The sequence below is a fragment of the Primulina tabacum genome, chromosome 2 (assembly GCF_025594145.1).
Source record: "Primulina tabacum isolate GXHZ01 chromosome 2, ASM2559414v2, whole genome shotgun sequence".
In the NCBI taxonomy this organism is placed as follows: domain Eukaryota; kingdom Viridiplantae; phylum Streptophyta; class Magnoliopsida; order Lamiales; family Gesneriaceae; genus Primulina; species Primulina tabacum.
Window position 1 is genome coordinate 48,163,999 of NC_134551.1, and position 15,647 is coordinate 48,179,645.

At 33.1% G+C, this 15,647-nt stretch overlaps 2 protein-coding genes across 2 annotated transcripts; one reads left to right on the plus strand and one right to left on the minus strand.

The window, feature by feature from the left end:
* Window positions 1–1,781: 1,781 nt before the first annotated feature.
* Window positions 1,782–2,797, plus strand: LOC142537802 (thiol protease SEN102-like). The gene is made up of 4 exons (XM_075643294.1): window positions 1,782–1,920; window positions 2,039–2,104; window positions 2,215–2,348; window positions 2,486–2,797. Exons 1-4 carry the CDS (start codon window positions 1,782–1,784, stop codon window positions 2,795–2,797), a joined length of 651 nt encoding a protein of 216 aa, XP_075499409.1.
* Window positions 2,798–2,916: 119 nt separating this feature from the next.
* LOC142533601 (uncharacterized) lies at window positions 2,917–5,468 on the minus strand. The gene is made up of 2 exons (XM_075640427.1): window positions 4,833–5,468; window positions 2,917–3,903 (listed from the first exon to the last, which is right to left on the minus strand). Exons 1-2 carry the CDS (start codon window positions 5,297–5,299, stop codon window positions 3,054–3,056), a joined length of 1,317 nt encoding a protein of 438 aa, XP_075496542.1. The 5' UTR covers window positions 5,300–5,468; the 3' UTR covers window positions 2,917–3,053.
* Between the last annotated feature and the right edge of the window lie 10,179 nt (window positions 5,469–15,647).

Sequence of the window (15,647 nt, forward strand, 5' to 3'; positions counted from 1 at the left end):
TTTTCTCACTACTTCATAACACTTAAAATTTATCTCTCTTAGATGATTTTCTAATTTACAACACTTAAAATTTTTCTCTCTTACACGATTTTAGTTTCGATTGTTAGTTTCTTTTAGATTTATTAAATTATTAAAAGAATTTTTTTTTATTTTTCGAAACAACTAAGCAACGAAAATCATGATTAAAAACCGTCGCTAAATGTAGCGACGGTTATTATATGCTGACCGTCGCTAAAATTAGCGACGGTGACGAATAATACCGTCGCTAAATTAGTTAGCAACGGTTTTCAAAAACCGTCGCAAATTCTAAAAACCATCGGTTTTAAAAAGGCTACGACAACGGATAAAATCCATTATCGTATGTCGTTTTTGTTGTAGTGAGAAACCTTCTTCATCGAGTCTTTTGACCAATATCAGTCTCAGACTCATATCTGGCACATGCCTGACGTCCTTCATGATTAGTGTAGAGCAATTGACGATAGTCAAACTCACATCTCACTTTCCCATGACTTTGGATAAGTCATTATTCCCCATCCTGACCAAACCAAAGTCCCCATGTGTGTAAGATGTAAAGCATTCTCTTCGAGATGTGACGTGGATTGTTGCTCCACTATCGATCACCCAAATAATTACTTGAGTTGCCGAATTTACAGACTCCTACTCTTGTTCGTTAACAACATTGAATTCGTCAATGGCGTTTGTTTGCTCATCGTCTGTTTCATGTTTGTTTTCAGTTTCCGACAGTATTTTTTAATATGTTCATTTTCTCCACATCAATAACACTTTATGTTGGCATATCTCCCCGATAAAAAAAATGACTTGTTTCTTCTTGGCTTCTGATTTGTGTTTTTCTTGATCTTATTTCTCTCCCTTGAGTCGGGAAGCAAAACATCTGACTCGTGCTCAATGTTCCATTCGACATCTGATTTATCATCTTGTTTAGGCTCGCTGAACACCGGTAGGTGCATCTTGGTGAATAATATAATATCTTTCATCTTACTTTTCCAAAATTGATAATTAGAGCCATTAAGACTAATCATCTTGCTTGCGAGTACCTCCATCTTTTGTGACTGCTACCAACAAATTCATCTTCAAATCCTGAACACAAAAGAACAATTTCCCTAATATTGTTTAGAAAGTCTTTTCTGATGTGGAAGTTCAGAATAAACTGCAACCACAGAGCATACGATGATTTCTATAGTATTTGAGCACATCGGTCTGATACCATTGTTGGGATATCAAAGAAATAAATGAGGTGACATCACAGTAGAACATCATATGTAATATCAACAATGAATAAGATGAACACTAATATTTATAGTGGTTCACCACAAGATTGGGTTACGTCCACTCTAAATCTCTCAAGGTGATCATTTCTTTAATAATAACAAAGAAGACAAGAGAACTGAGATTACAAAGTATTTCACTCAAAACATTCTGATTTTAACACTCACTTCTCAACTAATCCTATTTATTCCAAAAATAAACACTCCTTAAGAAATTCTAAGATTAAATCATTTATTTCACTTCTACACTTATGATTGTAGACGAGACGATTTTGTATTTTGGAACTATTTTGAAATAAACAATAGATGAGTATTTATAGGTAAATTTTAGGGAAAAAAACAAAAAATAATACATCATTACTTACATAATTAAACCAACTGTGTTTTACTAACAAAAAACATGTTTTAATTATTTGTAAAAAATGATATGCTTGAATTCAAATTTGTTGACTTGATTTGTTTAACACCGAGAAGCTGATCGTATCCAGGAGAGGCATGCGCAGTGGATGGATCAATACCGACGTGACTATAAGGATGATACGGAGAAAGAGAGCCGGTTTGGGATCTTTTAAATCTAATGTTGGAGTACATAGATTTCATCTACAATGCTGGGAGAAAACTGTGCAAGCTGAACGTTAATTAGTTTGCAGACATAACAAATGAGGAGTTAAAGAAAACTTACAGGGCTTATAGAAGTCCCAACAGCGTTAACTCTGGTCCTGCGACGGCTTTCTAGTATGAAATTTCCACAGATATTCCACCAAGCATAGACTGGAGAAAGAAAGGAGCTGTCACTTCAATTCGAGACGAAACATGCGGTCAGTGTGTACAATCAAATATTAAGAATCAGTTTCTGGATGAACATTCTGAGATATAAATGATTCTAAGAACCTAGATTAATGAATTGAACTAAAAATCAACGATACAGGAGCCTGGACTTTTCCAGCTGTCGATACTGTGGAAGGAATCACCAAGATCAAGGGTGGAAAACTATATAATTTATCAGTTCAAGAACTAGTGGACTGCCATCCTGGATTTGAAGAAGGCTGCGATGGTGGCTTCGTATCCGATGCTTTTGAATCATAAAAGATAATGGTATCATAACTGAAAAAAACCACCCTCCTAGAGATAAAAAAAAAAGGTACTTGTGACAAGAAAAGGAGGCAGAACCAGTGACAAAGATAATCGGATGCCAAAAGGTACCGCCAAATAATGAGGACACACTCATGAAGGCTGTCGCTAACCAGCCTGTTCCTGTCACAGATGCTAGCGGATACGACTTCCAGTTCTACTCTACTGTAGTTTTCACTGGCCAATGTGGAGACTCCTTGGATCATGGTGTTACAGTTCTAGGTTATGTGACGGAAAACGGTAAGTTAAAATATTGGATAATCAAGAATTCATGGGGGAGTTCTTGGGGTGAAGATGGTTACATGAGGTTGCAGAAGGATATTGCTGACAAAAAAGGGATTTGTTGGATTGCCGTCGAAGTCTACTATCCTGTAATCTAGCTGAAAGAATAAAAATTGAGGCATCTTTAAATGACGTATTGTACATGATGTTCGTGTATGTATAATGCATCTGTTAAGCGAAACTTGATGAGTACACGTTTGCATACACTAATGTGATATGACACAAATAGAAGATTTCTTATAAAAAAAATCGTAACGGTATATCATAATTTTCCTCAATTTACAACCAAATCAAAAATTCAAACATTTCGTTGCATTCTGTACCCCAGCCGATATGATTTGTGAATGATCTATTCTAGTAAGTCAAGCTTTTTGAACTCGAACTAATCACCAAAGCCTTAAGCTTCGAGGAATCTCCAGCTGCATTAGCTCGACGAGTAATGTTTTCCATATTTTTATATAAACTTTGCCTCACCATGTTGTTCATCAGTCTCTTTCCTTCAACAAGATCCCTCTGTTTCAGAGGTGAACCAAACGCTACCGGTCCCACCTGAGGCCCCGAGTGAGGCCCCATTCTCATCTGTCTCTCGTTCTTAAACCACTGCAGGATCTTCAAAGCTCGTTTCTGAGCCAATGGACTCCCTAACAATGCTACTTCAAGAAGAACTTGTACTATTCCCGCCTTAGCCATTTTCTGCCTCTGACATGAGCTCTGATGAGCTAAAATCATCAAAATGTAAGAAGACAATTCTTGGCATTTGGGCTTCTCTTCCCATGTCATGATCTGGATAAACGCCTCAGGAACCACAGGATTATGCTCCAACGCTTTCCTCCCCGCTAAAGTTACAACCAAATTTCCTAAAGTCGCCAATGCACTTTCTGATGTTGATTTATCGACAGATGATCTCATCAGTGTTTCAACTGCCCCTGAATTGATTATAGGGCCGGTATTGTCTAAGACCGAAGATAGATTGTATAATATGCTTAAACATGATTTCTTGGCGTCGATGTTACTTGAACTTGACTCGAGAGTGGAAACCACAAAAGGGATCATTCTTGCAGATTTGAGGGAGAATTGGCTGTTGGCCAGGGCTGATATTGATAAGATCAGATGTGCAAGTTCTTGTATATGCGTTTCGTCTAGAACGTCGATCTTTTCTGGTAGTTTTGAGAAGAACCCTGCCTCTACGATTAGAGCTTTATTCCTAGAAGTGGAGCAAATGAGAAATAATCAAGGCATAAGTCAGCAAATTCTCTCGAACCTGACACTTTTCTAAATTTATTTTTATAAGATAATAAATGCGTTTCATTTTGAGCAAGAAATTCATCACAGTCAAGGCTGTCAAAAGCTTCATGTGATGTTAGCTCCAACCACCTTTGTCCTCACCTCAAGGAATATATATATATATATATATATATATATATATATTTAATGACTTTCTAGAAAACTATCTAATCTGAGGCACCCAACTTCATTTAACCTACATTTACGGATCAAATCAAATAATTTGAAATAATAAATTTCAAATATAGTTGACATTCATACATAATATTATTTGATAGGCAAAAACTTGTGTGAGACGGTCTCAAGGATCGTATTTTGTGAGACGTATCTTTTATTTGGGTTATCCATGAAAAAATATTACTTTTTATGCTAAAAGTATTACTTTTTAGTGTGAATATCGGTATAATTGAACCGTCTCACAGATAAAGATTCGTGAGACCGTCACACAAAAGACCTACTCAATTTAAAATATATAGTTTGAATCATTTTCTAAATTGAATTATATCCTCTTAATCAAATACTTTCTCATCCAAACCCCACCCAGGTTGACATTGGCCCACCATTATAGTTGTTATTTTCACTAACATTTTTATCTGTCAAGTCAACAAATCCAGTGAAAATTCAATCTCCTCTCCTCTCCTAGTGTTCAGACAATTCAACTAGACTGCTGACTAAATTCATAGCTAATTAATACCATAAAGTTCAATTCAGCTCCACCAACAAGAATATTTAATAAAATTATTACACAACAGAAATAGGTCTGAAATATAATTCTTTTTTTAAAAAAAAATTTGCAATTACTAATTTGCGAAAATAATTTAAACAATTATCAAGAAAATTGAGACTCACGCGAAAGAGCCCTTGGCGAGCTCAATTAACGCCCGAACAGCCATTCTTCGACGCGCAACCACTTCCGAACCCACCATAGCAACCAGCGGCGGAATAACACCGAGCTCCGCCATGGTTTTCCGTCTCTTCAGGTTTTCTCCGGCCAGCTTCTGTATTTCTTCCGCCGCCGCTCCTTTCTCTTCCCAGCTCCCAAAATGAAGCTTCTTCACAGACCTATGCAAAACCACCACCCATCCATCACCGTAATCGCGTCCACCCTCCAATTTTCCTGCCATGCAATCCTCAATCTTTACTTCTCTATATGCATCCATGACCTTTTCCTGCTTCTTCTCCGGTGTCTTACGCTGCCTTTTGGTGGCTCTAAGGCGGAGGAATCGTCGCAGGCGAGTAAAGAACCTCAGTTTTGTACACGCTAAGAACAAATTAGTCAAAGAATCTGATCTTTTTGGTGCTCGTGGAGCTGACATATTTCAAGAAGTTAATTCGATTCAAACTTTTATATATAGGTCGATTCGTCTGACCAAGGAAAGTGAAGAATCAGACACTTTATACGCAAAAACAAAAGGATCTACAGTAGAGAGCACATGCAGACTGAGAGAGAGATCATGTGTGCTTCGAGAAATAATTTTTTTTTTTTTTTTTGGTTTCTCATATAAATCAATAATAAACAAACTATTGCATTGAATCTCTGAATATTTTAGTTTCCCATAATGCCCTCTGCAGGCGTCTTGGGCATCTACACTGAAATTGGTGACATAAAATAACAACTACCCATCCCTTTCCAAACTAGCCATCCCATTTTCCAACTCATATAGTTTAAATAATTATTTTAAGGGTAATTTGTAGAAAAATACATCTGTCAATTATTTTTTTAAGATTCAGTACACATAAGTTTTTTTTTGTATTTTAATACCTGACAAAAGACACTTAGTTTTTACTACATGTTTCATGTATTTTTACTTTTTTACCCTTTTTACTTAATAAAAAATTATATAAATCCTTTTTTTTTGTTAGCCATCTTCTCTTTCCACTCATCATTCCCGATGCATTTGGATCACATATACATTGAATTAAAATATTTTTTTATTTAAAAAAACCATTCACAACTGAGCATTGAACTTTTTGAAATACTTAATTTTACTTGCGAAATACTTAATTTCAATTTTAAAATACTTGATTTAGTAAATGACATACTCATAATGTGTATTAAAATATTTGATATTCGAATATGCAACGCAAGTTCACGAAGTGCTCGTATTTCCTTCCAAGATCCATTTGGATGACATGTTCATTTCATTTAATTATTTTTTTATTTTAAAAAACAAAACAAATTCGCAACTAAGCATTGAACTTTTTCAAGTACTTAGTTTTACTTGCGAAATACCTAATTGCAGTTTTAAAATACTTGATTTGGTAAATGAGAAACTCAGAATGGGTATTAAAATACTGGATATTCGAATATGCAACGCAAGTTCATCAAGTGTTCGTATTTCCATCCAAAATCTATTTAGATAACTTGTTCATTTCATTTAATTATTTTTTTTATTTTAAAAAAACAAATTCGCAACTAAGCATTGAAAATTTTTAAGTACCTAGTTTTACTTGCGAAATACCTAATTTCAGTTTTAAAATACTTGATTTGGTAAATGAGATACTTATAAAAGTTAATAAAATACTGGATATTCTAGTAGGCAACGTAAGTTCACCAAATGCTCGCATTTTCATTCAAGATGCATTTGGATGACATGTACATTTCATTTAAATATTTTTTATTTTTAAATTCACAACTAAACATCGAACTTTTTGAAGTACTTAGTTTTACTTACGAAATACTTAATTTCAATTTTAAAATACTTGATTTGATAAATGAAATACTCAAAATGAATATTAAAATACTGGATATTAGAATATGCAACGTAAGTTCACCAAATTCTCGCATTTCCATCGAAGATGCATTTGGATGACATGTTCATTTCATTTAATTATTTTTTTATTGTTAAAAAAAACAAATTCGTAACTAAGCATTAAACATTTTCAAGTACTTAGTTTTACTTGCGAAACACCTAATTTCAATTTTAAAATACTTGATTTGGTAAATGAGATACTCAGAATATGTATTAAAATACTGGATATTCGAATATGCAAGGTAAGTTCACCAAGTGTTGGTCTTTCCTTAGAAGATGCATTTGGACGACATATTCTTCTCGTGTGATATCTATTTTGTAAAAAAATATCAAATTCCCAACTAAACATGAAACTTTTAAAGTACTTAGTTTATTTGTTAAGTACCTAATTTCAGTTTCAAAATACTTGATTTCATAAATGAGATACTCAGAATATGTAATAAAATACTGGATATTTCTAATATGCATTATGATGCAATTTCAATGCAATTGAAATTTTAACAAATACATTGTTCATCACTCCTCATGAAATAAAAATAACAATTTATTTCGATATACAAAGAAAGAACTTACTTTTACTCCGGGAAAAGTATGATACTATATTTTTGTTAAAAGTAAGTGCTTATTTTGATCTAAAAACAACTTACTCTTACTCCACGATCACTAATGAACTGTGTTCATTTCTTTAAATGACATGAATAAGTATTCTAATGAATCTTAGTTGGAAAACCAACCATGACTGAATTTACGTTGCATATTCGAATATCCAGTATTCTATCACATATTATGAGTATCTCATTTACCAAATCAAGTATTTTAAAATTAAAATTATGTATTTCGCAAGTAAAAGTAAGTACTTCAAAATGTTATATGCTTAGTGATCGAGCAAAACTTTCATTGTAAAATTCTTAGTAAAAATCAATAATATTCAAGCTCGAAATAATCTCAAGTGCACGATGTCAAGTAATAATATAGTGTACAAGAGTACGAGTATCGTTCATCTAAGGATTGTATTTCTCAATTATTATTCTCAGTTATTCAATTTTTAGCAGCGATACTTCAGATGATTGTTTACTACTACGATTATTAAATAAAAACTCAATGAAATAGTTCAAGGATTGAATGATGAAATAAATAAGCTAGAATGATTGATTAAAGTTCAATGAGAAATGAATTTGTTGAGAATCTCGGTTCACCTACCCCTCCTTAATCTACTTAATTCGTTCGACAATGATATATGCTTTCGACGAGATTTCATATCCAATTGAACATGCCCTCTCAAGCTATGCCAAACTAATTCAACTCAGTGAAGTAATTAAATCTCTTTAATTATTTGTCAAGGGTGAATTGCATGTCGTTTTATTAAATCTCCTAGCTTTCGACCTATTGGACTATGACTATCGACGTGTATCTGACTTCATATTTCTATGTAAATTGTAAATCCACGTATTATGCTACTCGTTCCTATCACGGGTTATTCGCTCGAAAAACATTGTCCGGAAATCTTCAAATCTTCGCTCCAAGCCTTTTTTCTCTTTCAATGCTTCGTGGCTGCTAAAAAGTCCTTGAACATGTCATCCAAATGCATCTTGGATGAAAACACGAGCACTTGGTAAACTTACGTTGCATATTCAAATATCCAGTATTTTAATACTCATTATGAATATCTCATTTATCAAATCAAAGATTTTAAAACTGAAATTAGGTCTTTCGCAAGTAAAACTAAGTACTTGAAAAAGTTCAATGTTTAGTTGCGAATTTGTTTTTTTAACAATAAAAAAACAATTAAATGAAATTAACATGTCATCCAAATGTATCTTGGATAGAAATGCGAGCACTTGGTGAACTTACGTTGCATATTCTAATATCCAGTATTTTAATACCCATTCTGAGTATCTCATTTATCAAATCAAATATTTTAAAATTGAAATTAGATATTTCGCAAGTAAAAGTAAGTACTTCAAAATGTTCTATACTTAATTGCGAATTTGTTTTTTTTAAATAAAGAAAATAATTAAATAAAATGAACATGTCATCCAAATGCATCTTGGATGTAAATGCGAGCACTTGGTGAACTTACGTTGCATATTCGAATATCCAGTATTTTAATACTCATTCTGAGTATTTCATTTACTAAATCAAGTATTTTAAAATTTAAATTAGGTATTTTGCAAATAAAAGTAAGTACTTGAAAAAGTTCAATGCTTAGTTACGAATTTGTTTTTTAAGAATAAAAAAATAATTAAATGAAATGAACATGTCATCTAAATGCATCTTGGATGGAAATGCGAGCATTTGGTGAACTTACGTTGCCTACTAGAATATCCAGTATTTTATTAACTTTTATAAGTATCTCATTTACCAAATCAAGTATTTTAAAACTGAAATTAGGTATTTCGCAAGTAAAACTAGTTACTTAAAAAATTTCAATGCTTAGTTGCGAATTTATTTTTTTAAAAATAAAAAAATAATTAAATGAAATGAACAAGTTATCTAAATAGATTTTGGATGGAAATACGAGCACTTGGTGAACTTGCGTTGCATATTCGAATATCCAGTATTTTAATACTCATTCTGAGTATCTTATTTACCAAATCAAGTATTTTAAAACTGCAATTAGGTATTTCGCAAGTAAAACTAAGTACTTGAAAAAGTTCAATGCTTAGTTGCGAATTTGTTTTGTTTTTTAAAATAAAAAATAATTAAATGAAATGAACATGTCATCCAAATGGATCTTGGAAGGAAATACGAGCACTTCGTGAACTTGCGTTGCATATTCGAATATCAAATATTTTAATACACATTATGAGTATGTCATTTACTAAATCAAGTATTTTAAAATTGAAATTAAGTATTTCGCAAGTAAAATTAAGTATTTCAAAAAGTTCAATGCTCAGTTGTGAATTGTTTTTTTAAATAAAAAAAATTTTAATTCAATGTATATGTGATCCAAATGCATCGGGAATGATGAGTGGAAAGAGAAGATGTCTAACAAAAAAAAGGATTTATATAATTTTTTATTAAGTAAAAATACATGAAACATGTAGTAAAAACTAAGTTTGTCTTTTGTCAGGTATTAAAATACAAAAAAAAACTTATGTGTACTAAATCTTAAAAAAATCATTGGCAGGTGTATTTTTCTACAAATTACCGTTATTTTAATTCTTCAAATTATTTTTAATATGTTCAAGTAGATTTTAATGGAATTTGCCTTTAAAAATCTACATTTAGATCGAATTGCAGGGTGCTAAAGTTCTTATACTAGTAATAATTGGTATAACGATATTCATTTCATATAATAATTATAAAATATATATTTATATTATTGTGAAAAAGTAAAAATTTATGGTAAAAAGTAAAAATCTCAAACTCTCAAAATTTACCAAACTACACACTTTATAATATTTTTCTCTCTACTCAATTGTGATTTTCTTCACAAATGAGAGATCTATTTATAGGAAATCTTTACAAATAATCCAAAAATAAAATACATCATTACCTACATCATCACACACTAATTTTCAATATTTACAACTCTTATTTTCAACATTCAAATATTCAACATTCAAATATTCAATACACACATTTTAAATATTATTTTCCAATACTCCCCCTTGTGATGATGATCATGATACGATGATGTCTTCATTACGTGTTTTTGTACTGCCTCGTTAAAAACCTTACTTGGAAAAACCCATTGGGATAAAAACCATAGTAAGGGAAAAAGAGTGCAGTCACGTAAACTCTCCCTGATGTTGACATGAACAATTCTTCACAAATTTCGTAGATTGCGCATCCCAATATTATATATGTGCTTTCTGAATATTGACGTAGGAAGTGCCTTTGTGAAGAGATCTGATGAGTTTTCACTTGATTGAATGTGACGAACATCAATACATCTATTCTTCTCAAGCTCCTTGGTGAATGCGAAGAACTTAGGAGGAATATGTTTAGTTCTGTCGCTTTTTATGTATCCTTCTTTCATTTGAGCAACACATGCAGCATTATCTTCATATAGTATCACAGGCTTCTCATCAGATGATAATCCGCATGAAATTTGGATATGTTGGGTCATTGATTTTAACCACACACATTCACGACTTGCTTCATGTAGTGCAATAATCTCGGCATGATTTGATGAAGTTGTTACGAGCGTTTGTTTCTGAGAACGCCAAGATATTGCAGTGCCTCCACGAGTAAATACATATCCAGTTTGGGAACGTGCCTTGTATGGATCAGATAAGTATCCAGCATCAGCATAACCAATTATACTTGGATTAGCATCTTTTGAATACAAAAGTCCCAAGTCTGTCGTTCCTCGTAGATAACGGAATATATGTTTAATTCCGTTCCAGTGTCTCTTTGTTGGATATGTGCTAAATCTTGCCAACAGATTCACGGCAAAAGATATATCAGGCCTTGTACAATTTGTAAGGTACATAAGGGCACCGATGGCACTTAGATATGGTACTTCTGGACCAAGAATATCTTCATCATCTTCACATGGACGGAATGGATCCTTTTCTATGTTTAATGATCTAACAACCATTGGAGTACTTAAAGGATTTGCTTTATCCATATTAAAACGTTTAAGGATCTTTTCTGTATAATTTGTCTGGTGAACAAACATTCCACATTCTTTTTGTTCAATTTGTAAACCCAGACAATACTTGGTTTTTCCAAGATCCTTCATTTCAAATTCTTCCTTCAAGTATGACACAACTTCTTGAATTTCTTTATTCGTTCCAATGATGTTTAAATCATCAACATATACAGCAATAATTACGCATCCGGATGTTGTTTTCTTAATGAAAACGCAAGGGCATATTGAATTATTTACATATCCCTTTTTCATCAAGTGATCACTTAGTCGATTATACCACATTCGACCTGATTGCTTTAACCCATATAATGATCTTTGTAATTTCACAGAATAACATTCCCTGGGTTTTGAACTTTGTGCTTCAGGCATCTTAAATCCTTCAGGGATTTTCATATATATATATTACTATCAAGTGATCCATATAAGTAAGCTGTAACAACATCCATAAGACGCATTTCTAAATTTTCAGATACCGCCAAGCTAATCAAATACCGAAACGTAATTGCATCCATCACAGGAGAATACGTTTCTTCATAATCAATTCCAGGCCTTTGAGAAAACCCTTGTGCAACAAGTCGAGCTTTATATCTTACTATTTCATTTTTCTCATTTCGCTTTCGAATAAAAACCCATTTGTATCAAACAGGTTTTACACCTTCAGGTGTAAGGACTATAGGTCCAAAAACTTTACGTTTATTTAGCGAATTTAATTCAACCTGGATGGCATCTTTCCATTTTATCCAATCCTGCCGATTTTTACATTCACCAAAAGATTTTGGTTCATGATCTTCGTTATCATTTATGATGTCGATTGCCACATTATAAGAAAATATATCATCAATTTCATCTATATCTTTTCGGTTCCATATTTTTCCAGTATTAATATAATTGATAGAGATTTCATGATTCTCGTCAGTTTGTGGTTCTGACAGAACATTTTCATCATCATGTGTTTCTTCAGGAACATCATTCTCTATTTTGTGATCATCATGTGTTTCTTCAGAAACGTCATTCTTTATTTTGTGATCATCGTGTTTCTCTATGAATTTTTTTTTTCGAGGATTTTTATCCTTGGAACCGACTGGCCTTCCACGCTTCAGGCGTTTAATGACATCATGAGTATCTTCCATTTGTTTCTTTGGAATTTCAATTCGAGCAGGGGCATTTGCAGCATGTATATATGATTTAGTTACCCCTTTTGTGTCTGCAAATGCATATGGTATTTGATTTGCTATTCTTTGCAAGTGTACAATTTGTTGTACATCTTTTTCACATTGTTTTGTTCTTGGATCCAGATGTAACAATGATGATACATACCATGTAATTTCCTTTTCGGTATGTTTCTGTTCTCCCCCTAACATTGGGAAGATTTCCTCATTAAAATGACAATCAGCAAAACGTGCTGTGAACACGTCGCCTGTCTGAGGTTCAAGATATCGAATGATTGATGGACTATCATAACCGATATAAATTCCAACCTTTCTTTGAGGTCCCATTTTCTTTCGTTGCGGTGGTGCAATAGGCACATACACCATACATCCAAAAATTCTCAGATGAGAAATGTCTGGTTCTTTACCAAATGCAAGCTGCAATGGGGAGTATTTATGATATGCACTTGGTCTGATGCGAATTAATGAAGCAGCGTGTAAAATTGCATGTCCCCATATAGAAATAGGGAGCTTTGTTTTCATAATCATTGGTCTAGCAATCATTTGCAGACGTTTAATCAATGATTCAACCAATCCATTCTGTGTATGTACATGAGCAACAGGATGCTCAACAATGATTCCCATAGACATACAATAATCATTGAAAGTTTGGGAAGTAAATTCACCAGCATTATCAAGTCTAATTTTCTTGATTGTATAATCGGGAAATTGATTCCTCAATTTTATTATTTGAGCAAGTAATCTTGCAAATGCAACATTTCGAGTTGATAATAAACATACATGTGACCATCTGCTGGAGGCATCAATCAATACCATAAAGTATCTGAATGGTCCACATGGTGGATGGATTGGTCCACAAATATCACCCTGAATACGTTCAAGAAACATTGGTGATTCAGTTTGGATTTTGACTGGTGACGGTCTTATAATAAGTTTTCCAAGAGAACATGCTTTACATTGAAACTTATTATTCTGAAAGATCTTCTGGTCTTTCAGTGGATGACCATGTGTATTTTCTATAATTCTTCGCATCATTGTTGAACCAGGATGTCCCAATCGATCATGTCAATTGGTTAATATCGAAGAATTATCAACTACCATGTTTGATTCAATGGGACTTATATGTGTATAATGCAATCCAGTAAGGAGCATTAGTAGTTTTTCAATCACATATTTCTTTCCTGATTTATATGTGATAAGACACATATATTTCTCATTCCCTTCATTCATTGTTTGAGTATCATACCCATGGGAATATATATCATTAAAACTCAACAAATTTCTTTTCGATTGTGGTGAATATAAAGCATCATTGATCAAAAATTTTGTACCATTAGGTAACAAAAATTGTGCTTTACCACATCCTTTAATCAAGTCTACAGGACCTGATATTGTATTCACCGTTGTTTTTGTTGGTTTTAGTTCCAAGAAATATCTTTTATCTCGGAGGATAGTGTGCGTTGTACCACTATCGGGTATGCAAACTTCAGCTTTGCTCATAGCATTTTCCATATTTGAACTTCAAAAAAAAATATGCAATGAAATAAATTACTTGCAATATATATTTAAATATAACACAAATCATAATTATACAATAAAACATTATTCTATGAATACATGAAAAATAGATTATTGTACATTTATATTCTACCATTATATTGTTCATTTTCAGAGAAATCGTTGAGAAAATCTGCAGCATCAATATTGTTCATTTCTATCCCACCAACATATTGATCATTTCCAGAGAAATCATTCATAAAATCACCAGCATCAAAATGAGTTGAATCACTCAAACCGTCACTGCGTTCAGTGAAGTTGGTCTCCTTTTCTTTCCCCTTTAATGATTCTTTATAAAGTTTACAAAGGTGCTCAGGGGCTCGACAAACTTTGGACCAATGTCCTGGAGTACCACATCTGTAACAAGAACTTTCATATCTTTTTGAGTGCTTCTCATTAACACTTGTATTCTCATGATGCCTTTTCTGTGGATGGTTTGGGACGTTCTTTTGAGATGAGTTATAAAAATAACTATCTCGATTATTTTCAAAACCACGGCCTTGACCACGACCACGGCCAATTCCACGTCCACGTCCACGTCCACGTCCGCGACCTCGACCTCGACCAAAACCCTGTCTTTGAATTTGATTTTGGTTTCCAGGTTTAAATTCATTTTTATTTACAGCATTTACTTCTGGAAATGCTGTTGATCCAGTGGGTCGGGACTGATGATTTCTCATTAATAGCTCGTTGTTTTTTTCCGCCACAAGAAGACAGGCGATGAGTTCAGAATATCTCGCGAATCCACGTACTCTATATTGTTGCTGTAGAGTAATATTTGATGCATGAAACGTGGAAAATGTTTTTTTCAAGCATCTCAGATTCTGTGACCTCATGGCCACAAAATTTTAATTGCGAGATTATTCTATACATCGCCGAATTGTAATCACTGACTTTTTTAAAGTCTTGGAATCTCAATGTATTCCATTCATCCCGGGCGGTCAGAAGTATAACTTCTCTTATATGTTCGAATATTTCTTTTAATCCCTTCCACAAAGCCATGTGATTTTTTTCAGTCAGATATTCACATTTCAATCCATCGTCGAGATGTCGACGCAAAAATATCATGGCTCTTGCCTTTTCTTGTGACGTGCATATGCCATTTTCTTTAATGGTCTCGCTTAGACCCAATGACTCAAGATGCATTTCTACATCTAGAGTCCATGGCATATAATTCTTTTCCGTGATGTCGAGCGCAACAAATTCGAGATTTGTTAAATTTGACATGGTGGTACTAAAAAAAAATTACGATGCATTTTATTAGTTAATAATTATTGCAATACAAAGTAACGGATAAACAACACGTACAAGTATTTGTAAAAATAAAGAAAACGCACGAGGAGGATATTCTTCGATAAATACAAGACTCGTGAGTATGACAACCAAAATAATTAAAAATATCATTGAGAAAGCTTCTTTTTTCTTCGAAAAATTTGATGATAAATAATTTTTAGAGAAGAAGAGAAAGTTGGAGTGATGGAATGTGTTTGTGAGATCATATTTATAGGGCAAAAACTAGCCGTTTTTTACCATTTATGACCGTTGGGGTACAAAAAAAAAATAAAGGTATGTATTTGTATAA

Coding starts and splice junctions, on each gene's coding strand:
- LOC142537802 (XM_075643294.1), top strand. CDS start 1,782: ATGCGCAGTGGATGGATCAATACCGACGTGACTATAAGGATGATACGG. Junction 2,105..2,214: donor AATTCGAGACGAAACATGCG/GTCAGTGTGTAC, acceptor TCAACGATACAG/GAGCCTGGACTTTTCCAGCT. Junction 2,349..2,485: donor AAGGCTGCGATGGTGGCTTC/GTATCCGATGCT, acceptor GGATGCCAAAAG/GTACCGCCAAATAATGAGGA.
- LOC142533601 (XM_075640427.1), bottom strand. CDS start 5,299: ATGTCAGCTCCACGAGCACCAAAAAGATCAGATTCTTTGACTAATTTG. Junction 3,904..4,832: donor CTCGCCAAGGGCTCTTTCGC/GTGAGTCTCAAT, acceptor CTCCACTTCTAG/GAATAAAGCTCTAATCGTAG.